Below are 25,796 nucleotides of genomic sequence, written 5' to 3' on the forward strand. Positions count from 1 at the left end.
GAAGGACCTGCGGCGGGTCCGCTTCGGCCGGCGCTCTGGCCTGATCTACCCCCAGCGGCTGACTGAGCGCTCAGTGCGGCACCATGGGGAAGCGGGACAATAGGGTGGTGAGTACCCGGTGGGGAAAGCAATGCGGCGGCGCGGGGCACGGCGGCAGGAGAGCGGGACCCCTCGCTGTTCCCGGCTGGGCCTGAGAGTCAGCGGCGGCGCTCGGACCTCGAGCCAGGAGACCCAGCTCCCCCTCCCCGCGCCGTCCCCAGACGCGCGTGCGCCGCGCACGAAGTTGGCGCCTTCGGCTCCCCCACTCTCTTTTCTCTTCTCTCTAGTCTCCCTTTCCTCTACACCCCGTCAACCCTGCCGCACCCTCTGGCAGTGCTCTCTGGCATCCTTCCCTTCCGCACTCGGGCCAGCAGTGCCCAGTTTCTAGAGCCCTGGGGTCCCCTGTACCCTCCTGTAAATAAGTCCGAAGTCTGAGGCCCGTGGAGGTGCCGGGACTCGCCCCCCACGCACCGCGACCGGGATCGCGCACCCAGGTGGGACGGAGGCCATGGACGTGGTCCCTCCACCCGGGGGCCTGCAGGGCGCCCAGTTCTAGCAGGAGTCGGGCTCGCATTTGAGAACCAGGATCAAAGCATTTGGCTTCGGGCCCCAGTGCCCAGCACTGCCTGGCACCTAGTAGGCTCTGTAAAGGAACGAATGGCCTGGTAATGTTGACTCTGGAGTCAGGCCCAGACTGGAATGTCAGTTCTGGTCCCTCGGGAGTTGGGGGACCTAGGATAAGTTGCTTTTCTTCTTTGAGCCTCAGTTTCTTCATCTGTAAGAGGGGATCAGTGTTGCCCATAACTTTGCAGAATAGTTGAGAGTGCAAAAGGCAAGGTGACCGGGCGAGTGCTTGGCATGAAGGTTATTCTAGTAAATGAGATCAAAGAGATGCAGAAGTAACTAATAGCAGAAAGAGTAAGAAATATCTGTAAGTAAGAAATTCGAGGTTCTGAGGGCATTTTGACAGGCGGAGATGGGAGGAAGGCATTCTAGGTGGCTACTAGCTTGGTGTGGACAGCCCAGGTTATGAATCAGATTGAATGGGCGGTAAACAGAAGGGATTAGCAGTAAGCTTAGGTTGCAGCCTTACATTTCCCAGGCTTGGCTATGATAGAGTTTTAAACCACTGAGCAGCAAAATGAAAAAAATAAATGCCATTGAAGCTAATGTACTAAATTTAATGAACTAGCTTTTTAAAAATTAAACGATTATTTCCTTTGCGGTTAGGGAGTGGGGGGAGACGGGGCGAGGTACTAAAAGAGCTTCACTTTTATGAAATATTTCCTGTCTTCATAATCAAAGATGTCTAGGAACCACAGTGGTGAACTTTGATTACAAGGTTGAGGAATGTTCTTTTCTCTTGCTTTCCTGGCTGTAAGTCAGACCTTGTGGTATTCTGATTCTCATAGAGTTGAAATGGTGTTCTCCTGGAGCATCCTTAGGCTTAAGGTGTTAAAAGAGTGTTTGGGCTCTTTAATGACCTTAGGCCTTAAATGCTTAGAAATTACCGGACCTTGGGTACAGTTTTCATGCAGAGGCCTAAGATGTTTTGTTTTACTGGCAAAAGGTGTTGGTTTACGCATACTTTTAAAGCATTTGAAAAAGTTTCCAAATTAGTTTCATTTACTAGAGCATCGTGATAATTCCGAGCTCTACTTATTACTTGGTATGTTGTCTTGGCCCATGGTGGTTCTGGTAACATTTTATATGCACTTCAAAGGTTGTGGAAAGGAAAACAGGAAATTAAGAGGTAGAAGACACAGATCTTCTAATTCAGTCTCCTCATTGCAATGGAGGAGGAGATGGAACTGTTTAAACTGGGACCAAAAAAAACCTTGGGTCATCTGATAACTTAGTTTAGTATTTCATAACTCTTGATTTTAAGTACAATGAGCATGTGCCTCTGAAAATAATGGCTTTTTTTTTCTTTTTACATTGATGATAAAAATCATGGTTTTAGAGATGACAGAATTGCTTTCTAAAATGCCATAAATTTCAGGTTGAAGTTTTTGTAAAAATAGGCTTTACTTTTTAGAGCTGTTTTGGTCTCAAGGCAAAATTGAGCAGAAAGTACAGGAGTTCCCATATGCTCCCTGCCCATAGACATGCTCAGCTTTCCCTACTTTCAACTCCCACACCTGAGGGGAACATTTGTTACAGTCAATGAGCCTACATTGACACATCATTTTCACCTGAAGTCCTTAGTTTACATTAGGGCTCACTCTTGGTATTGTACGTTCTTGAACAGCTTTTTTTTTTTTTTCACTGAACATTTTAATTCTTGAGATTTGTAAAGGGCTCTTTAATTCGTGATGGCCACCCTTTGTGCCCATTGTTTTCCAGAAGTTTCCTTCGTGTTCTTTTCTGTTACTAAAACAGATGTATCCTCTAGATAAAAATAGGTAATCAAAGTAACAAATGAAATTCTGCACATTTTGTCCTTAGCAGTTTCACTGCATTGCTCTTTTCCTAGCTTCCCACTTATATATTCCCTTGAGCTCAATTTGCCATCCTAAGTTTCAAAGACAAATTGTTTTCTGTTACCCAAACTCAGGCAGCAGTTTGGAGCCACAGACAGTTCTAGTTACATATGAGTATGAGTGTTTGCTTTAAAAGGGCATAGTATTTAAAGTGATTAAGTCATAGGCATCTTAAGAAATTGCAGTTTCTTTATTTTGATTGATGCCCAGCCACCCACCGCCTAATGTTAGAGCATTATTTTTTACACTTACACATAATAAGTGAAAGAGCTTTACCTTTGTGAAATACTTTTTTTGTTTTTAAAACCTTTCTGTTGTGCATAGTAAAAGGAGCACTGTTGCTTAGTAATTATGAACACAGACTTTTGCAAGGAGCTTGTAAGATGCGCTTCATAAATATTGCTATTATAATTGAAATAAATAATGGAGATATTCAGAGTGGTTGAATTTTTCTCATTTTGTTTACTATTAATATTATGGCAGTGTTTGCATGTAGTATTTTTATTTTTGTTTTATAAAGGTAATGAGTTATTTTAAAATTTTTTCTCCAGTGTATGAAATTATGAAAGTAGACATCTTCCTTTACATTTTGGTGCACATGCATCAAAAACTTTTTTAAAATTTATAGCTATTTATTAAAATGGTATTTTTTTTTTTTTTCAACTTGCTTTTGCTTTTCACCTGAGAAATTTTGGACATCTTCTTTTTAATGGCTACATAGTATTTCCTTTTGGGAATATAATGTATTAAATGAATCTCAAATTGACGGCTATTTGGGTATTTTCAGTTTTTCGTATTTTAGTGATAACAGTTTTAACATCCTTGTATATATTTACAACTTTGAAAATAAACAGTTTTTACAGTTTTAAACTTAAAATATTTTACTATTAAGTACTGCTAAAATTATGACATGATACCAAAGAAATGAGAAGGTGATAGATATTATAGTTTTTAAAGTGATGATCTTAGCTTGCACATTGTGCTTGCTCTTGGTTATGATGATTGTCAGTGTCATTGGTTGGGCCAACAACTGCTCTGTTGTGGCCTCTGTTGGTTGTCATTTCCACATGAACTGATTGAAATTCTCAGTAGAGACAGTTGAATGAAATATTTGAGGGCATAACATTTGATATAAAAAATAGGACTTTATGCCTCGGTCTTAAACGTTGCATTTGATATCCACATGTAGCCCTGATTCTGTCAACATCTCTGACCTTAGGCGCTCTAGCATTCATTCCTGCCAGTAAGAAAATTATATTAAAGGTTTAACTTTTTCATCTCAAGTAAGTAGGTGGTATCCAATTGAATGGAAGTAATTCTCAGTATGTGTTGTTTATAGTGGTTTTATATTGTTTATTCTGCCAGAGTAATCTAGAACTATATAACATATTTGTTATGAAGGTGGGCAATTTTGTCATCTTTAAAGATATTGTTAAATAAAATGCAACAGATGCGTTGTACCCTTTCACTTCTTTTCAAATGTTAGGTATTAGGTTTAAAATCAACTTTGGTAATAGTCATTTTCAACCAAAATTCTTTTTATTTATAAAGTAGAAGAGTTTTTATAAATGTTGACTTGAATTAAATTTGGAAAGCTGAATCATAGGGTCAAGAGGTTGAGACTGAATTAAAGACCAGATTTTATATGTTCTAAAGTGAATTCTATTTAATAAAGCAACACCTCTTTGCTAGACACTGTCATTAACAAAGAAATATTCTGCTTTATTTTGTCTCAGTGTATTTTGGGGGAAAGTGTCTAAAAATGTGTTTTACTGCTATAGTAAGTGTAGTATACAGAGCGTAATATAATTTCTGTGGTTTTTTATTGTTCAAAAATATGTATAACATAAAGTTCACCATTTTAAGTGTATAGTTAAGTGACATTAAGTACATTCACAATGTTGTACAACTATCACCACTATCCATTTCCAGAACTTTTTCATCATCTCATACAAGAAGCTCTGTACCCATTACACAATAACTCCCAGCCCCTGGTAAACTCTGTTTTCTGTCTCTATGAATTTACTTATTCTAGGTACCCCAAATAAGTTGAATCATACAATATTTGTCCTTTGGTGTCTGCCTTATTTCACTTAGTATGTTTCCAAGGTTCATCTGTGTTGGAGCATGTGTCAGAATTTCACTCTTTTCTAAGGCTGAATAATATTCCATTGTATGTATATATCACATTTTGTTTATCCATTCTTCCATAGATGGACATTTGGGTTGTTTCCACCTTTTGGCTGTTGTGAATAATGCTGCTATGAACATGGGTGTACACATATCTGTTTGAGCCCCTGCTTTCAATTCTTTTTCAATCCTACTTAGAGGTGGAGTTTCTGTTTAACTTTTTGAGGAATCATCAAGCTTTTCCAAAACAGCTGCACCATTTTTTATTCTCACCTGCAATGCTTAACTGTTCCAGTTTCTTCACATCCTTGACAACACTTGTTATTTTCTGTTTTTGATAGTAGCCATTCTAACTGGGGTGAGGTGGCATCTCGTTTTGATTTGCATTTCCCTAATGACTAGTGACATTGAGTTTCTTTTCATGTGCATATTAAGACGTTTGTACATCTTCTTTGGAGGAATGTCTAAGTTCTTAGCACATTTTTGAATTGGGTTGTTTGGGGGTTTTGTTGTTGAGTTGTAGGATTTCTTTATGCATTCTGGATATTAACCCTTGTCAGATACATGATTTGCAAATATTTTCTTCCATTCTGTGAATTGTCTTTTCCGTCTTTTGATAGTGTTCTTTGGTGAACAAATGTTTTTAATTTTGATGAAGTTTTATCTATTTTTTCTTTTGTTGCCTTGCATGATTTAATTTTTGATGTTAACAATTCAAGTATAAAATTGCTCTCAGCATGGCACAGTATTTCCTGAGATAGAAGATATAGTAGAATAAGCAATGAATTTAGAGTTAGGTCTTCTTTAACTTCTTTGGAATCGAGTTTCTTCATTTACCATTGTGCATAATATTATTACCCTCAGAGCTTTATTGGGCTTCAGGAGAAAGCACTGTAAAGCCATCTTAGAGTAAGAGAGAGGTGTCATTATTATTTTCATCAAATCTCTGGTAAAAACACATTTTCTGTGAAATAGCAGTATTACTTATCTCCCAAACTTATGAGGCTTAATAGAGCATTAAATCTACTTTTTGTAGTGAAAAGTTGGTTAGTCAGATTGTTCATGCTTAGTTGGACATAGTATGCATTTATAATAAAGATTGCTTTATGAGTATGCAAATGTACTTTTGTGTTTTCAGTGGTTGTTTTAATGGAGTTAATTTTTGTTTTTTCCTCAAGGCCTATATGAACCCAATAGCAATGGCCAGATCAAGGGGTCCAGTCCAGTCTTCAGGTCCAACGATCCAAGATTATCTGAATCGACCAAGGCCTACCTGGTATTTGTGAAACAATTTACCTATATATAGGTTTTCATAAATTTTTTAAAGGTTATTTTTACAACTATTATTGATTGCCAAGCAGTTGCAAGATACATAATTTTTTGAAGTGGTATTTGATATGTGCTTTGTTTTGAATGTATAAAACACATGCATGAATGTAAAGCAAACATTTGAGAACCCCCCACCCAATATAGCTAAAGCACTACCAGAGAATCTTTTATACCAAGCACATCTTTATGTCTTAAAAGAGACCTTAACCTTGAAGTGTTCTAAGCTATTTAAAATGGTAGGTTTGAATAATTTCGCCCTTCTTCGGGGTGTAACTAGGTGTTGAGAAAGATGACTTTAGACCTTGTTTCTAGTTTTATCTGCTGGCTTTTCAAAGAGTTAGGATTTCCCATTGTAAAAGTTTTGTTTTAAATTTTTTGTTTATTTTGCCCTTGTTGAGTGGCTCTGATTTTTTGTAAATAAAGTATCATAGCACTTACATTATTGTTTTTTAGTATGTCTTATTATTAAATACCCATACTCCTGAGGTAACATAAGGCAAGCTTCAGAGTTGTTAACTTTGGACTCCTTCTAAGGGCCCCTGATAGCTGGGCAACTATAGTTGAAAGTTGTATTTACATACAACAGGGAATCCTTCCTTTGGGTTAAATAGGAAGTAAGCTGTGTCTGCCTCTTAGAATGTTCTTGAGTGCTATTGTTTATTGTTGCAGCATACCAAAAAATAAATCATCTCAAAACAAAGTATATTTTATCTTTAAAATTGGGGAGACGGGATGAATTTTAAAGGGGAAGTGCCTAAGCTAGTGGATTACATGTATGGTCAGAGGTCCCCAAGACAACCCTCAGGTTGGGTAATTGCTAGAAGGACTCATAGATAGTCGTACTCGTGGGCAAGATTTATTATAGTGAAAGGATACCAGCCATAGTCAGCAAAGGAAAAAAGTGCATGGGTTGAAGTCCAGGGGAAACTGGACGCAGGCTTCCAAGGCTGCTTCTGTGGAGTCATACAGGATGGATTTCATTTCCTTAGCAATGAGTTGTGATAACACATGTGATGTGTTGCCAACCAGTGTGATTCAGTGTGTCCAGCTTTTTTATTGGCGACTGATCAGCCTCTGCCTGTCAGGTGCCAAAATTCCAGACTTCCAGAAGGAATGAAGGTGTTCATATAAACTGTATTATTTGTGTAGAAAGGCACAGTAAACCACTCTTATCGGGGCGGGGGGAACCAAAATCTAAGTTCCCAGATACCAGCCAGGGCTACTCTTCTTAAAAGCAGGTACCTTGTAAAATGGGTGATTTAGTAATAGACTATAGTAATTCAGTCATATAGACCTTAACTCACCCTAACACTGAAACTACTAGCTTTGTGACCTTAGGCAGATTTTCTTACCTTCCTCAAGCTTCAGCTTCTTTATCTCTAAAATGGGAGTAATAATACTACCTTTTCTCACAGGATTGTTGTGAGGATTAAAGGAAGATGTATTTAAAACAGTGCCTATTGTATGGAAGTGCTCAAATGTTTGGTGTGTTAGTTCTTATAATCCGTGTTTAGAAGGGAAGTGACCAGTGTTATCTGATAGGCTTTATTATGATAATTGATTTACAAGGACGTGAACAAAGAAATTTAAAATGTAGCAGCACTGGAACTAGAATGGATGTTTATTAGGATATTAAGAAAAATTTATTTATGAAATTTTTGTTGCCTTGTTTGTAAGCATCCATCTCGAATTTGAATTGCTTGAAAACTTACTTGTACATTCTATTTTTTTAAGGGAAGAAGTGAAAGAACAACTAGAAAAGAAAAAGAAAGGCTCCAAGGCATTGGCTGAATTTGAAGAAAAAATGAATGAGGTTTGTAAATTGTGCCTTTAAAAAAAATAATCTTTTTTCTTATAATAAAAAAAATGAAATCTTTTTTTTTTTTAATAAACCAAGAGTTTGGGCCTACCTCTTTAGGTTAAGGGTGCTCTGTATTGTAGAAGTGTTTTTGTTATATTGAATACGGTTTGTGTATGTTTGATATCTTAAAAAAAGAAATAGAGAAAACCCATCTTACAGTAATTTAAATCATCTTAAGTTTTCTAAATGTTAGGTTCTTCCCTTCTCTCCCCTTATCCCCAGGCCCCCATCTTACCCTGGGATTTCCATGGTGATGTTTGATTGTTTTGATTACAAACATATATGTAGTATTTCAGCCACAGTATGGATTAATTCAACTTTTACTGTCTGGAAAGAGAATCTAACCACCGTTGTTAAAAAGAAAAAAGTTCTCAGCCTCAGTAATAATACCTACTCTTCCTTTCAATATGCAGTAAAGAACTCCCACGTCATAATATCCTTTTTGAAAGGAGCTCGTAGAGGCTCCTTTGGTGACAGGGTAAAGGATTCTGGCACCTGCAGTATCTTTGACTGTAATTAGAGGCTGCGATGAGAGCGAGGTAGTAGAGGATGGAAGGAAGAAAGTAGTGGCTGTCTCTATATATTTAGGTATATTAGAAGGGGATAGGTAGGCTCTGATGTGTTTATAACTTTTCTGCAGAACTGGAAGAAAGAACTAGAAAAACACAGGGAGAAATTATTAAGTGGAAGTGAGAGCTCATCCAGAAAAAGACAGGTAATGCCATTTTTAGTTTATTGCTATTCTTAATCTCAGAGTTGGGTTTTCATAATAATGCTGTGTACTACTATTAGATACATTTGAAAACACCACCTTATTTAGATTTGTACTTGTATTTGTTTGCTTTTAGAGAAAGAAAAAAGAAAAGAAGAAATCTGGTAGGGTGAGCAAAAGTTTTCCATTTTTCTAAATGTTATAATCAAGAGCCTACAAAAAAAGTAAGAATAATTGATATAACCTGTACGCTAACTCTAGATAAGTCAAGGAGGTCCTTTGGTAGTTACGGGTGGTTTTGTTCTATTAGTGATAATAAAAGAGAGGTGCCAACCTCCTTATAACCTAGTAACTCCTTCATTACTATTAAAGAGGGAAAATTGACTACTGTTGCTACATCTGTTGTTACCTTGTGTGTGTGTCTGTGTATGTCTGTGTATGTGAGGGAATGTGAGATTTGACATTTTAGTATTTAAGTCATGAATATGGCATCTGTTTCTCAGACACTAGATTAATTTTGTTAAGTATTTGAGAGACTTAGTAAAAGAAAAAAATTCCTGCATCTCACAAGCTTTAATTGTTTTGTGCTTGGTCAAGTATTCATCTTCTTCATCAAGCTCTGATTCTTCCAGCAGTTCTTCAGATTCTGAAGATGAGGTAATGTTTGCCTGTAATGATTCATGAAATAATATATCTGATATCTTTAATGACAAGTGGAAACCCATTATGAAATATCTGTTCAAAATGTTTACTTCCAGTTTTTGATTAATCATCCATAACTGAGAGCGCTGATATGAATAAATAACTAGGAATTTAAATATTGGTAAATGTGTTTTTTAGATTCCTAAATTTGTCTTGTTCATTTAAAAATATTAGAAGAAATGGATTTAAAAATCAAAACTTCTATTTTAGCTAAGAATTACATGTGACTCATCACTTAACATTTTTTAATAAAGCAAAGTGATGTAAGTTACATTTTAAATATTAATTATTAAGTAAAACATATTTACAAGCTGGTCCTTTCATTAAGTTTTGTTCATTGATAAAGTTTTGATGTTAATAAAATGCAACGATTATATTTTTGAAACAGAAAGCAAATATTTCTGAAATGTTTTATGTAGGATAAGAGACAAGGAAAAAGGAAAAAGAAAAAGAAGAGCCGTTCACATAAATCTTCTGAAAGTTCCATGTCAGAAACTGAATCAGACAGTAAGGTAAAATCATTTAAATGAGCAATATTTTGGATAGCAGACATTTAATTAGGTTCTTCTTTTAGTTCTTCCTGTCTTAAATTGCTCTCAGTTTAGAAATGTGATACTGTTTTTGTACTTTGATGCTCTGTGTCACTTAATTGATGTACTTAATATTGTACATAGGGCATTTAATTGTTCTCTAAGTACTTTGACATATAGGTCTCCACGTCTCAACATTTTTATGACAGCTTTATGATAAAGCATGGCAGACATTATTTTTCCCATCTACATAAAAAATTTGTAGTGCAGATGAAAACATCTTGCTTAAATTCATACGGATAGTATTAGAATTGGAAGTTGAATCTATCTTCTAATATCTGATCTAGTGTCCTTTTTACTGTACTGTACCTAAATCTGTTCTGTACTATCCAGAATTGTCAGATGCAATTAACTCTCAAACATTAGTGGTCATAAGAAATACATGCAGGTTATAATAAAAATGTGGATTCCTGGGCCCTATCTCCAGAGTCTGATTTAGTGAATCCGATTAGGATCAGAAGTCTACATTTTAAACAAATGGTCCCTATGATTCTGATGCAGTGCTGTCCATGGGCCACAATTTAATGAGCACTGTCCTGGGGTCCCAGGAGAACAAAGCAACTATTGATATATGGTTTTATGGCAGATATCTACTTGCCCTACTGAGACTTCTTTTGATAAAATGCCTGGCTATATAAAGTATTCAGTAGATGTTGGTTTTGTTTTTTAAAGCCAAAGAGCCAGTCTAATGATACTGATAGCTAACGTTTATAGAATGCCTACTATAGATTGAGCCCAGTTCTAAGCACTTGACTTGTTAACTCAGTCCTCTCAACACCCCTATGAAGTAGTTTTTTGTATATCCCACTTTATGGATAAGGAAGGCTCAGAGGTTAACAGCTAGCACTGAGGGATTCAAAAGTAGAAATTCTTGCTTCCCCACTTTATAAGGAAGAGTAGGGAAATCAGATTGATGTCTGAGCATGGTGTGAATTACAACTTCAGTGCATATGATCACTACAGGTAAAAATAAGCAATAGCATAAAGTCTTATTTTAAAATAAACCCTGTGGTTATTACAGATAACGTCCGTTGTTTTAGGTGTACGGAGATTTGATATACAGCCAGATAAATGAAGTCTCATTTCCTCATAAGCACATATATACACAACCTGTATTTCTCCCGTATTTTCAGAATAAAATTCTGGAAGTAAACTTTTTTCAGTCATAGAGTAAATCACTTTTTTGGTATTTTTGTTCCTTCTGTCATAGTGCTGTATCTTTCACATTTAAGATTGATATATATATATTTTTTTATTTGTTTAGGATAGTTTAAAAAAGAAAAAGAAGTCAAAGGATGCAACTGAGAAAGAAAAGGTAATTTATACTTTACAATGCCTTAAGATATTTCATTTATTTCAAGAATTGCTTCAAAAAATTAACATTAAAGCATTCCCCTTTTTACCTTAAAAGATTTCTTTTGCTTATTGGGTTCGTTATTGAAGGTAAAAGATCAGAAGAAGCTTCCTGCAGAGAATTTGAATTTGAATAGATAAATGTATTATCTCAGTTTAAAATTCAAAATAATGAAGATTTTAAACATTTCCTTTGTTTCCTCAAGTCATTTTAAAGAAGGTCCTTTTAATGAAAGAACATGGACTTCTGTTTCAAATTGAGTGTAACATAGCTAAATTTGAAAACTTTTTTCTACCGTAATTAGATGTTTTATCTTCAATTATAGCTTATCTATACTTAATGCTTAATTTATCCCTACCTAAGTTTCTGGTTTATATTTTTAGATCTTTCTGATTATTAAAAATAAAAGCCTAAAGAAAGCAACTACTAATAAAAGGAAAATAAAGACCAGTGTCACTATATTTTATTCAGTCTTTTTATATCATTTCTTAAAAATTGAGGTGAAATTCACATAATATGCTATTAACCATCTTTAAATTACAGTTTGGTGGTATTTAGTGTATGTACAGTGTTGGGCGTTGTTCACCTCTGTAGTTTCAAATTTTTTTCATCATTCCATTGAAAACAACCCATAGTCATTAAGTAATCAGTTTCCTTCTTCCCTCCCCACTCCCAATCTCGTGATAGCCTCTAATCTGCTTTATGTCTCTATGGATTTGTGTATTCTCGATATATCATATAAAGGCAGTCATACTATATGTGACCTTTTGTGACTGGCTTCTTTCACTTAGTATAATGTTTTCGAGGTTCATTCAAGTTGTAGCATGTATCAGTACTTCATTCCTTTTTATAAATGCATATAATATTCCATTGTATGTATATACCACAATTTGTTTATCCATTCATTCATTGATGGACATTTGAGTTGTTTGTACCTTTTGGCTAATGTGAATAATGCTGCTTTAAATATGCATGTTTCTGTATGGACGTATATTTTCATTTCTCTGGGGTATATACCTAGAAGTGTTTTTTTGTTTTTTTTTTTAAATCAGTTTGCAAATAAAAATCCATTAACACACTAAAAAAAGAAACCATATTGACAAAGTTGGTTTAATTAATTCCAAGGATTCAAGGATAAGAAATTTATTAATATAACTTGCCATATTAACTGGTCAAAGGAAAGAAACCGTGTGATTATTTTAATAGTTGCCAATAGGGTGTGATATAATTTCAACAGAACTTCCTGATTTTTCAAAACTATTATAAAATAAGAATAATTGGTTACTTTCATGTTTTAAAAAAATTGTAAAACTAAAAACTGGCAATTTACAGACATGAAATACTATAACAACTGCACTGTGATTTTTGAAGTAATTCGAGATATTCAAAGTATAGAGTAATATACACATATATAAAAAATAACCCATATGCATACCAACTAGAGTTAACAGATGGTTTAAATTTTGTCATATTTGCTTCAGGTCTTGTTTTATGGGGGAAAAAAAAAAGTCCCAGGCACTTTCTCCTTCCTTAGAGACAGCTGTTTCTGAAATTACTGTGCCTCCTTCCCATCCATATTTATACACTTTTATTAACATAAGTATGTGTTCAGAAATAACTTAGAGTATTTTGTATTTTTAGAAGGGTGTCACCATGTTTCCTCTGAAGCTTGTTTTTTTCTCTCAAAATTACTGTTGACATTTATCCTTGTTGATACTCTCAAGTTTGTTTCTTTTGCTTATAATATACCGTTATTTTAACTCACCACAATTTGTATCTCCATTCTCCTGTTTGTGGACATCTAGGTTATTTTCATTCTTCAGTAATGCAAACAGTGCTGCAATGGCTATTTGTTATCCATTTCTCCTTTTCCTTAAGTTGTCATTAATTTTCTGAGGTATACCTGGGAGTATAACTTCTAGGTCCTAGGATATACATACGTTTCACTTGTCTACATTTTGCTTACCAAAGTGCTTGTTATTAATTTACATTCCTACTAGTAATGTATGACAGTACCCTTGTTCCTCATACATACTTGTCACACTGTGAGACCTCCCTTTTTGCCAGTTCAGTGTGTAAAGATGTTTGAGCCCCTTTGTTTATTAGCCGTTCAGGTTTCATTTTCTGTGAATTGCCTATTCATGGTCTTTGCCCATTTTTCTGTTTGATTGTTATTAATCTTTCTGATTCATAAGAGTTATATACTTTGGATGCTAATCTTTCAGACAGGTAGTTAACATCTTTTGGTCTATGGCTTCTGTTAATCCTGTTTAGGGTGTCTGTTATAATCTTACATGGTTTTAATTTTCAGTTATATGTATCAGTCATTAGTTTTATTTAATTTATTTATTTATTTATTTTAATTTATTTATTTTTGGATGCTTTGGGTCTTCGTTGCTGCGTGTGGGCCTCTCCCTAGTTGCTGTGAGTGGGGGCTACTCTTCGTTGTGGTGCACGGGCTTCTCATTGCGGCAGCCTCCCCTGCTGTGGAGCACGGGCTCTAGGCACGTGGGCTCAGTAGTTGTGGCTCGCAGGCTCCAGAGCACAGGCTCAGTAGCTGTGGCGCACCGGTTCAGCTGCTCCATGGCATGTGGGATCCTCCCGGACCAGGGCTCGAACCCGTGTCCCCTGCACTGGCAGGTGGATTCCCAACCACTGCGCCACCAGGGAAGCCCCAGTCATTAGTTTTAGCTCCATTTTTATTTTAAATTGTTCTGAAAGTGCTAGGCAATGGAATACCTAATTAGAAAATATAGTGGGAGAAAATATTTCATTTATGATAGTAACAAAAAACATATAGGAAAATCTTAAAGAAGTGAGCAGGACTTATTTGAAGAAAACTATACAGATCTCTTCAGAAACGTGAAAATTTAATAAATGTTCCTGGGTATGACTTGCCCTGCTAGAAGTTAAAACATTTTTCATATGCTTTGATGAAAACAATGTTGTATGATCCAGGAATAGAAAAACAGTGGAACAGTGTAGAGTCCAGGTAAAAATTTGTAAGTATTTGTGGAATTTAATATATGATAGAGGTGGCATTTCTTGGACCAAAATGACTAGCCATTTGGAAAATATAAAGTTGAGCACTCCTTAAGGCCAAATAAATTCCAGATAAGTGAAAATTTTAAATGAAAATGCAACTAGAGAAAGACATGGGTGAGTATAACATTGGGATGGGAAAGGCCTTTACCTCAAATCTCATGAACTTTTGACCACATAATTCAAATTCTGAATGGCAAAAAAGACATATAGGTTATAAAAAATAAGCTATGAACAAAGTATAAATATAATGAACAGACTAAGAAATACTACTAGGAATACATAAGACAAAAACTTGATCTTCAGTAATTAAGGGAAAGAGAATACCTCACATACACATAAAAATAGGTAAAATACATGTTGAGGCAATTTTTAAAGAAAATATGAACTATATTCTAATAATCTGAGATTGATATGGCTGATAAAAGAATCTGATGAAGAGGCTTTTTGGTGAAGTGTGATTCATGAATGAAATAAACAATTTTGAGGGTTATGGGAGAGTGAGAAAATCATTTGGATGAAGGCTGCTTTGGTCTTTGATTTAGTCATTATTGTTAGATAAAGATTTTGCCCTCACGTACCCTTTACTATATTTCAACTTTGTTTTTAATAGCGAGGAATTCATATGCCTGCCCTCCAGAAGGAGATGGGTTAAGTAAATTGTGGTATCTACTTTCAGTGGTATATACTTTCAGTGAATGTTAAAGGCAGCCAGAAATGATGGTGTAGTTGGCATGGAAAGATACTGTTGGGTGAGAAGAGTGGGTTCCAAACAAGTATTTATGTAAAATTGTACATACACAGAGATGTTTCCCAAAATCCCTGTAGTGGGATTTTGGTGAATTTTCTTAAAATGAACATTTATAATTTCTACCAAAATAATAAAGCTGTTTGCAGAAACAAATCACCTGTAATCTACCACATATATCATCACTGTTAATTTCTTTTCTTCATTTTTAAATTTATTTATTTTATTTTATTTTTTGGCTGCGTTGGGTCTTCGTTGCTGCACGCGGACTTTTCTCTGGTTGCGGCGTGCGGGGGCTACTCTTCGTTGTGGTGGACAGGCTTCTCATTGTGGTGGCTTCTCTTGTTGGGAGCACGGACTCTAGGTGCACGGGCTTCAGTAGTTGTGGCACACGGGCTCAGTAGCTGTGGCTCGTGGGCTCTAGAGTGCAGGCTCAGTAGCTGTGGCACATGGGCTTAGTTGCTCCGCAGCACGTAGGATCTTCCCGGACCAGGGCTCGAACCCGTGTCCCCTGCATTGGCAGGCGGATCCTCAACCACTGCGCCACCAAGGAAGTTCCCAGAATGTTTTATTTCTTAAAAAATGTTTTATTTCTTAAAATAGGTATTTAAGCCCCTAAGTACTCCTCCCCAGAATTATACATTTTCTCATCATTAAATACTTAGAGATTAAGTTTTGTTTGTTTTGTTTTTTAATGTGAATTTAATACTTTAAATGCACTAAGGGAACTACTGTGCAGAGACCTTTTTAGGCCATCACAAATAATTACCCGTTGATTTTCTTTTCTGTAGCACTAGGCCTGTCTGATCCAACCCAGGGTAGAAACAAAAAGAGTTAAACTGCACAGGACCCAAATCTTATACCATATGTTTTCCTTAACTCTTTAAAACTTCATCATGTATAATTAAAGAAAATAAGGAGGATATTACATCTAAATGGATGTATAGGTATTTCTTTTCAAGTTATTTAATAAAAGCATTGCTTTATTGGAATTAGAAACTGATTCCTGATAATTGTCACCAATTTTAGACGTTTGTAAAATGAAAATGGATAATTTTTGTGATAATTGGGAAAATTCTTAAACAGAACTTAAAAACGTAAAATTCGTGTGGCATAGTATTATATCTGAGTCGGCATACATGTATTTATTTTTCATAGGACATTAAAGGACTCAGCAAAAAAAGAAAGATGTATCCTGAAGATAAACCTTTATCATCTGAGTCCCTGTCAGAATCAGATTATACTGAGGAGGTAAGTCTATAATCAAATCCATTTTCTTTACTTTAAAATATTTAGTTATTTGATTTAATAAATACGAATTAGTAAAAAGAATTTTCATAAGATTTGATTTACTCACTTTTCGAATATGTAAAAGAGATGCTATTTCAGAATAAGTTTTGTATTTTTACAGAAGATAGTAATATGGCTTTTATTTTGATAATCATATTCCCAGATACCTTTCCAATCTGAGATCTTTTATTTTTACTCTTCTAGTGTTTTCTTTTTACTACCATTTTGATGACATGAAAGATACTGTGTAGCATGTACCATATTAAAACCCAAGCATTCCCTTGTTTTCGTTTGGCGCTCCTCCTTAGAGAGTAGAAAGGTGATAAGGTGGAGCAGAAATGTTGACGTGACCTCAGTTTTCCTATCCATAAAATGAGGGAGTAGAATTAGGTAATCTGTACAGTCCTTTTCAACTCTAATATCCCTGTCTTAGATTTTGTATTCTCTTGGAATTAGAGTCCATTCTTAGTTAATTTTAGGTTTATAAGTTATCTTTGAAGTATTTCTCTGCTTGGACTTGATTTCCTCATTTGTGAAATAGGACCTCTTGTCCCCATTTGTAGCAATATTTTGTAATACTCCTTTAATGAAGTTTGTAGCTAATATAGGCTACCTATACACATTTTTATATTAGTATCCCCTAAAGAAATAAAAACGAATACAAGAGAATAATATATAATTTTATGAAATTATATTTCGATGCATAAGTACTTGAGCCTAATAACACTAGAAGACATAAAATATTAAGCTGTGACAAAATTCAGGCTGTAGCAGGTACGTTGACCTATGCCCTTCAAAAGCCGTACAATAGCATTGTCACCAATGACAGTTTCCAAAATGGTGGACAATTCCCAGTAAAGCTCTGAATGAAACAAAATACAGTCTTCCCTCTATTTATGTGATATAGCTGTTCTGGAACATTCACTGTACTGTCATCCTTCGATATCTGCAGGGAATTTGTTCCAGGACCCCTGGGGATACCAAAGTGCACAGGTGCTCAAGTCTCTTACATAAAATGGCGTAGTATTTGCATCTAACCCATGCACATCCTCCCATACACTTTAAATTATCTCTAGAGTACATCTAATACCGAATACAATGTAAATGCTCTATAAATAGTTGCTGGCATGTGACAGAGTCAAGTTTTGCTTTTTGAAACTTTCTGCAATTTTTTTTTCCCCAAATATTTTTGATCCATGGTTGGTTGAATCCATGAGTGCTGAACCCACGGATATGGAGGGCCGACTGTATCTTAAAACCCAGTATAAAATACTCTGTGTTCATATTGTAATAAACTTAGATTTTATATTATAATTGGGTCCATTATATGAATGTCAAGCAGGCTATTCTAAAGTTATTTCCGGGCTCCCTACATTGCCTGACGGCACTCCCTGTCCTGGCCCCACCCCCTCAGTCACTGAGATGACAAGAATAGCCACCAGAAACGATGATTGCATTCTCTAAGCTCTTTCTGGAGAGAGCTACCGCTCCTATTGAAAGTTAATAGTCTTTCATGCTTCTGTGTTCTATTCCTTCAGTCTATTTTAGTTTATTTGTGCTATTGTTAGTTACATTTTCATGTATTTAACGTATAGTAACCTAGCAGATAAACCAAACAATTCAATATTTCGGCGATTTTTGTGCTTTAGTATTATGTTGTATTAATTATGTTTGTCTTAATATAAAATATGTTACATTTGGATTTAACATTAATACACATCAGCTTTAGCAACTTTGAATTTAATGTAAATCTAGTGTATCACACTTTAAAATATTGAAATAAAATGTTAATGGGGTAATAATTGTTACTTGAAAAGATTTTTATCAGTTCATTGATACTGAGTACACTATATATATAAAGCCACCATTTGTTAAGCACCATAGGTAAGAGAAACACCTACTGTATTCCAGGCATTCCCCCTTGAGGGTGGATATTACCTACATTTTACAAAGACGATGAAACTGAGGTTAATACATAGCAGAGGTAGGATTCAGAGCTTGGTCTGTTTTATTTCAGAGCCCATGTTTTTTATCTACTGTACCTCACTGCTGTTTTTAGGTGCTGAAAGAAAATCTAAGAGAAGCCCTCTAGAGATTTAAAATTTTAATTTTCTTTCCTTTAAATGTTTTTCTTTGAATCCTCATTGTGATATAATAGAGGTTTGAGGTACAGCAAGGCATTTAAAATGTTATTTGATTGTCAAAAAAAGTTTTTTTACATAAAGGTATATTAGTGAATGAAAAAAAGTGCCTTGGGTATAAGTTACATGTTTATCTTCTGTTCTCCACAAAAATTTTAATTTTGTAGGTACGAGCAAAAAAGAAGAAAAGCAGTGAAGAACGAGAAAAAACAACAGCAAGTATCACTTACGTTTTTACATGACAACAGTATAGCTGTTTTTGTTTAATATAAAATTAGTCATTGTAAAGCATGATTGCACTTACTAGAACTAAATAAATATTTATTGGGAAAGGTGTGGTGTTCAGCAGCTTCACTTAATGGGTTGGAGAAAATTAAGTTAGCTCAGAAGAAAGGAAGCATATCCTGGTAGCAGACATCTCTGTTTCATTTTCAGTATTTTACTGTTAGAAATGTAAGCTTAAACTATTGTTTGACTTTCTTAAGCTGTAACAGGAAGTATGAGAGTAAAGTATGGTGATTCCCTCCATCTTCGATAGTAGATAATCCCAGATCTACCAAACCTGGTAATAATAGAAAAAGGCTCATGAAGCACACGCTGCAATGAAAAATAAGCAGGAATGTGACAACATAAATGATTCACTAATAAAGATGATTCTTTCAATCATTTCTAAAGCCAGCTGTGCTATTGTGCAGGTTGAGAAGTAGAGGAGAATAGGAAAGTGGAAGTGGTATCCAATGAGAAGCAGACCAACCTAGAGAAAGTCTGTAACAAATTATCAAGGAGAAATGCAGATCATATCAGCAAAATAATTTAGGAGCACCCACATAAGTGTGGGCTATGGCCTTTGAAGGCATTTTCTTAGGGAGGAGTAGAAGAAAAATGAGAACAGCATCATTTGTAGGTTTGAGAGTAACTACCCCTTTCCAGAATGTCCCTGGCTCTTAAAATGAGGGTCCTTCTCTGAGAAGGTTCACCTGATAATGTGTGATTCAGAAATAACATTTTATATGCTTCAAGACCAAGGAGACATTTAAGAGACTTTTTTCCTGAGTGGGAAAATAATTTGGGTGAAGACTGCATCTTTGGTTCAGATTATTAAGACATAAAGTTAATTTTGGATAATTCTAATTTATATTTGCATACTTTACTGTTTCATGCATTCAGCTAGCATGTATTTATTAAGCTTCTCTATGCAGGCACTGTTCTGTCTTGGTAGAGCTGTTATAATGGAGTACGAGGTAGATAAGAGTGTGATGAATGAGAGGCTGACTCAGGGAGAGAAAGCCTCTTTGAGGACGTAAAATTAAGCTGAAATCTGATTAACAAAAAAGAGCCAACCATTAGAAGATGAAAGATAGAATATCCTAGACAGAGAGAAGAGCTCAGAACCTATGGTGGGAGTGAGCTGGATATGTTTGAAGAAGTGAAAAAAGGTAGGCTTGGCTTACACATAGTAGATAAAGAGGATAGCATATAATGAGGTCGGGAAATAAGCAGAGGCCATATCACAGAGCACACTATTTGGGTTTTAATCAAAGCAAACAGGTGACCTAAATCAACTTTACATTTTAAAAATATTTTGGCAGAAGTGATGACTGGACCTAAATGAGGAATGCTGTTGTTTGTATTACAGTGGTAGTGATGGAGATGGACTGGCATGATGGATTTGAGATATGTTTTGGCCTTAGGTGGTAGGACTTGCTTGGTGCTTCAGGGGCGGAGAGTGGAATTAAAGAGTAGAGTCAAAGATAGTTTAGATTGTTTGGCTTAAACAAAATGATGAATTAGTGGTGCCATTCACTAAGATGGTTGAGAAAGGGTTTGGAGGGAAAAATTAAGCATTTTTAATAACTAGCATGGTAGAGCTAGTAATAAGGCACTTGCAGTCTTGAGTTTAGAGCATAGGACTGGATATAAAGATTTGGTCTGTTAAGTGGTATTTAAAGCATGTTACTGGGAGAGCATGTGGAAAAGAAGGGAAGGAAGCCCGCAAAGGTTGAGCAGAGGAAGAAGAGCCAGCAAACAAGGTCTTTGTGATAGAAGGAAAGCAGCAGAGTGAGGTGTCATGGAAGCCAAGAAGAAAAGTGTTTTAAGAACAGAGTGGCCAACTGTCCTTTTATGAAAAAGTAACCTGTACCCAAAACTTACTTTTAAAAGCCCAGATATAAGATTTTGGACTCTCTAAAAGTCCCTGCGTACCTGGGCTCGTAATGAAAAGAACAGTGAAAGTTTGTTAGAGTCACAAAGTGGTAGGGGCCTTAGGGAAGGCGGGGGTGGAAAGTTCTAATAGATAAGGAGATGGAGAGGAAGTTTTATTTTTGCCACCCTTATATGGCTCTTGCCTTTTCTTTTTACTTTCTTCTACTGAATATCAACAACTAGTATATTATTTGATACTACATTTCCACATATCTGTTTCTAAAAGTTCTGCCTTCTCTTTTACATCAGAAAGTCAGGAGAGTCAGGGTTCAGCAGAATTCTAGCTTCCTTTGTCTAGTCACAGTATGACTACTTTTACTAGGCTTCAGTGGCATTTTCCTCTAAAAACCAAGCGTCCATTTTTCTAAGCTAAATATACTTTTCAACTGTACATCAGTATTTTGCACCAGATAGTTGTTAACTTAATTAAAGTAGCGCTACCAGTCTAAGCAGTACCTAATACCTGTTCCTATTTACTTAAAAGTAGCAGGTGTAATGTATTTGTTCTCTAAAAGCTATCATTTTACAAACAATTGTGTTTTGCTGTGGTATGACGATTCCTTTGCAGTAACTAAAATTATTTCACCTTTAAAAATTAGATAACATGAAGTATAACAGTTGATACCATAATTCAGTTGAATTTGTTTTCTACAGGAAATTTTGTTAGAAGCTACATTAATGTGCTACTGACTTAGAGTTTTCCTTATCTTTTGAAAATTGACAAGCACTCTCTTAGTCCTCATACAATATTATTGAGACTTTTCGAGAAATGTTTTCAGTAGCTTACTTGTTTGTGTGGATTGTTAGAAATAACTGTACATAGTAGCTTAGAAGTACCATGGTGAAGTTGTTGTTTTTAATTTGCGTATTTTCATGTAGCTATGTCTAACATGGAACTATCTTTTCAGGAAAAAACAAAAAAGAAAAAGAAGCATAAGAAACACAGTAAGAAGAAGAAAAAGAAGGCTGCTAGTTCAAGTCCTGACTCACCATAACATTAAGAAGAATCAGGATTCACTTATAAAGAAAGTGCAATGTCTAAGGAAATTTCAACTGTGAAAATTATGACATATTTACTAAAATGCATGAATTTTCTTGTTTTTAGAATTATTCCTGGACTATCAGTAGCCACTCAGATGCCGCTGTGTGAAAGGGCCATAATTGTTGCCTGCTGCTTGAACATCTGTTTGTTTCTCTTCCAGTGCTTAATAACTTGGAGATAACACACCGCAGTCATACTAGTGGTTAAGATATTTGGGAATAAAGTTAATATTTTTGACTAGGAGTATCTAATGATAAATCAACAGAAACTGAATCTGGATACATCATTAAGATGTAATCAGAGATGACCAGATGGCTCTAGTTAACATTTTTGAAGTAGGGATTACGTTGATGTTTCAAAATCCTTACTCTGTAGATAAGCGTATTTTAATTTTTTCCCCTTGTATACTTTTGTTTACCTGGGGAAGGAGCTTTTAGGGGTGGGAGTGGGGTTTGATATCACTTCAGCTAGCAGAATAGCGTGCCTTTATCCTCACACATCTTATTTTTGTGGACACAGTAGCCATGCTTCATGGGGAGGTCAGGGCCGGGTATGGCAGTCTTGCCCTTTACTGAGCTTAGTGACATCCTTGGACTCTGTCGTATGCTACTTTGAGTGAACCAGAGAAATAGCCTTTTGCAGCATGAGAATGCCCCAAAAGCTCTGGGATTTACCTCCACTTCAATAATACTGAATGTTTTTTAGCATTAGAATGTGTTATAACATTTGAACTAATTTTGACTACACTTTGGCTTTGAAAAGGAATCATTTCAAATGACACTGGTACTTTTTGAACTTGATAGCTAAAGATTCTAAAATGCATGTTTTATACTGTTAGGTTTTAACCAGTCAGGAAAATTTTATGTAATCAGTGATAGTTCCTTTATTTTTTGTATGAGTTTTGTTTAGGCTGTAATGTTTAGCTTTTTATTAACTCCTTATTCTTGCTATTATAAATTCCTTACTGTGTTTAACAGCATACTTGCCAAGATATTTAGCATGTAAAAAGCAGGTTTTTGATTTCTTTTTTTTTTAACAGCTTCATATTGAAGCTGAGACTTAACCATAAATAAGTTGAGTGACAGGCCTGGTATGCTGTGTCTTGTTAACAGAAAACTATTGCCAGAATCTTAGTAAATATAACGTTTTAAAGGTTTGTCTTTGTATATTCACAATGGATTATGACAAGTTAAATTTAAGTGAGAATTACATATTTGCTTTTCCTGTGTCATATTTTACTAAGATTTTGTGCCTCATGTCTCCTGCTGAATTGTTTACTAGTAATGTTAAAAAGAATTGATAAATCATTTTCACTTTACATTTTTATATAATCAGGTAACATGAAATATAATTTGATGTACAATTTTGCCTGTTACAGAGGGTGTGCTAATTATAGTGGTATATGCACAAAACATTTTGGCATGACAAGCTGAATAAATAGCTATTTTACTTAAAAATAGCTGTGTTCTTATCAGCTCCCTTTGAGTCGCAAGTTTTAAAGATTAAGGAACACTACCAGGTGTTAAGTGCTAGGTGGATAAGTCATGTCCCCAAGTTTTTAGCCATAAAATATAATACATTTCTTGGTAAATTTTCCTAAATTTTATGCTTAAAGCTTCATAATCTTTCCTAATAAAAGAAATCTATAAGCTCTTGAGTACACAGCAAGTTTGGGAGACATTTTTTATCCAAAAAGAAGTTTCTCGGAATTGTTCGTGAAAATGCTAAAAGATAAGGTTATCAGGTTATCTGTTGGTCAGTTTTGCCATGACATAAAAGTGTACCTTTGCAGACTGGTCCAGTATATGATGATTATGTCCCACTGGAAGCAGCAGTTCATTTTATTAAACTGGAAAAGAAGGTGATTTGGCAAAAATTGTATTCTTTCCAGGTTGTGTTGACTGCCTGGGAAACACCTTTTTCATCATTATTCTTGTGGTACCCTTAACAGTTTTCTAATAAGGTATACAAAGAAAATTTGACCAGGTGATATTATGTGCAAGTTAATAACATCTCTTTCTCCACCAAACCACCCTTTTACTTGAATAATTATATACTAATTTTATAAACACAAAGCATGTTATTTGGATAATGATGCCAGGGCAACTGCAACAAAATTGATGAATGTCTGAGTAGAAAAATTGTATTTATACCTGGTGCTACCTTTTTCTGGTTGTTTTGGATTCCTTGGGTTGCCCTTAGTATATTTAGGTATTTTAAATACCCTAAGAATGTCTTGAATTTATTTTATCCAGAGTATAGATTCGTATTCCTCCAGTCAAGATGTGTTAAAAGCCTATTTCCTAATTTTCTTTAATTTTACGGAGAACAATAGACTAGCCACTAAGAACAGTTATTAGAAATTGTCAGTTTTCAACTTAAAATCTATGAACGTTTGGTATTTCCTTAAACGTTTGGGGAAACTTTGTTTTGTTTTGTTTTTTCTCAGTTGTATTTGCCTTATTTTAAAATTTGTTCTTATGTGTTATTTAAAATTTAGTAAGAATACAGTGTCCTAAATTCTAAAAATCATTTTAGTACTTTTTTTTTTGCCTTGCCACAGTGGAGGCCAACAGACGTACACAAGAAGATGTTTGTTCCTTATACCAGGATTTGACAATGGATATGAGAACGGTTGCCATCTTGGCCAGCTTTGGCATAATCATACCATGTTTTCCTAACCAGTCAGTCAGATAAGTTGGAGGGGTAAAAGTGAGGGGTTTTACGTTTCTCTAGAAGCTCCCAGATTGAGGCCTCTGTTTGCTTATTATGAGAAGGTGCTTGGTTAGAGTTTTCAAAAGAGGTTATTATAACCTTTGAAGGAGCTCTTTGTAGCCTGGGAAGTTATTTTATTTCTACTTAAAGAATCAGGTCTTTATAGTCTTTACTTAGTTATTATGTGTTCATCCGTAAACATTTTCAACTCTAGAATTTGTGCTCAAGAAATATAAGTGGCAATAATATCAAATACCACTTTAAGTGGTGTGTAACCCCAAAGAAGAGATAAATGTTGGAATTGCTGTAATATTCTAGATCACATCATTAATGAAATCACTGCATTTACACTGAGTGGTAACAATCATTGTTGCATATTTTTCCAATTACTTGAGAACCTTCAGTGTTTGGTTGCTGGAATGTTGCCATGGTCACGTTCTGTGCTGGGTATGGAGTGGTGCACTGTGGAGTCAGTGGCAACCCAGGATGCCCAGACTTGGAGCTAGGCTATCTGAGAAGTCTGCATTGTGTTGAAGCCACACTTGACATGGACCAGAAGGTTCTGAAGAAACTGGTGGAATCCCATCAGTAATACTGTCAAGAGCTGTAAGTACTGACCAGATATCCAACACTAGCTGAACATATCATTCAATCAAATAGAAACGTTGGTAGACATACTAGTTGGACATTAACGAGTGCTTTGTAACCCCAGAAGTAGAGTTGCTCTATTTTCTATCTAATATTTTGGCCATTTAAAAAAAATAGCAAGTGAATGATTATCCCTGCACTTACACTGAAAATATTTTAATCATCAGGTGTCCTAAAATATATTGCATACGTGGGAAGACTAGCTTGAGAATTTACATGACATCATAAATGCTAAAGGATTATCAGCCAACCAAGTACTGATTTTATTAATGGTCTGAAATTTAACCAGAGATTTCAAAGTATAAAGGTGTACTTTGACAACTTCCCTGAATTCTCTGGCACAAAAGCCATAGAGGCAGATGATTGCTGTACTTCACAGTCCTGATAGAGATACGTAAGATACTCTAAATGTTGAAGAAATATCATGGTGCTTTTGCACATGGCAAGTGTTTATTAAAACTAAGCTAATTTAACAGATTTTTTTAGGATTCCTTGCCCTGCCCGACCTTAAAAAGTAATCTTGTGAATTTTTGTTTCTCAAGCCTGGCCACAAGCAGTCCTGACTGATAATTCTAAGAATTTGTTTTTATACTTTAAGGAAATTACTTTTATTTCAGCCGGCTTTACAGCCTCATTATTGGGTGCCTCCATTTTCCATTGTGTGACTTTGGCAGGGTAGTCACCACCTTGTCTGAGAATCTCATTGTGGACATAATTCAGTTTTTTCTTTTCTCAGTTGGGTTTTAAGTGATCTAAACTCCTCAAGCA

At 35.4% G+C, this 25,796-nt stretch overlaps 2 protein-coding genes across 2 annotated transcripts in view; both read left to right on the forward strand.

Annotated features, from left to right (window-relative positions):
- FAM133B (family with sequence similarity 133 member B) lies at window positions 1–22,876 on the forward strand. Its single transcript, XM_061197801.1, has 11 exons — window positions 1–107; window positions 5,831–5,928; window positions 7,716–7,794; window positions 8,483–8,557; window positions 8,691–8,723; window positions 9,152–9,211; window positions 9,676–9,768; window positions 11,111–11,161; window positions 16,149–16,241; window positions 18,589–18,636; window positions 21,532–22,876. The coding sequence occupies exons 1-11, from the start codon at window positions 84–86 to the stop codon at window positions 21,616–21,618; spliced, it is 741 nt and encodes a 246-aa protein (XP_061053784.1). The 5' UTR covers window positions 1–83; the 3' UTR covers window positions 21,619–22,876.
- LOC133096611 (calaxin-like) overlaps window positions 22,218–25,796 on the forward strand; it is an 18,133-nt gene continuing 14,554 nt past the window's right edge. Inside the window, exon 1 of the mRNA XM_061198242.1 lies at window positions 22,218–22,266. Coding sequence (XP_061054225.1) covers window positions 22,218–22,266 — 49 coding nt within the window. The remainder of the gene's footprint in view (window positions 22,267–25,796) is intronic.

This window comes from Eubalaena glacialis, chromosome 8 (genome assembly GCF_028564815.1).
Source record: "Eubalaena glacialis isolate mEubGla1 chromosome 8, mEubGla1.1.hap2.+ XY, whole genome shotgun sequence".
NCBI lineage: Eukaryota > Metazoa > Chordata > Mammalia > Artiodactyla > Balaenidae > Eubalaena > Eubalaena glacialis.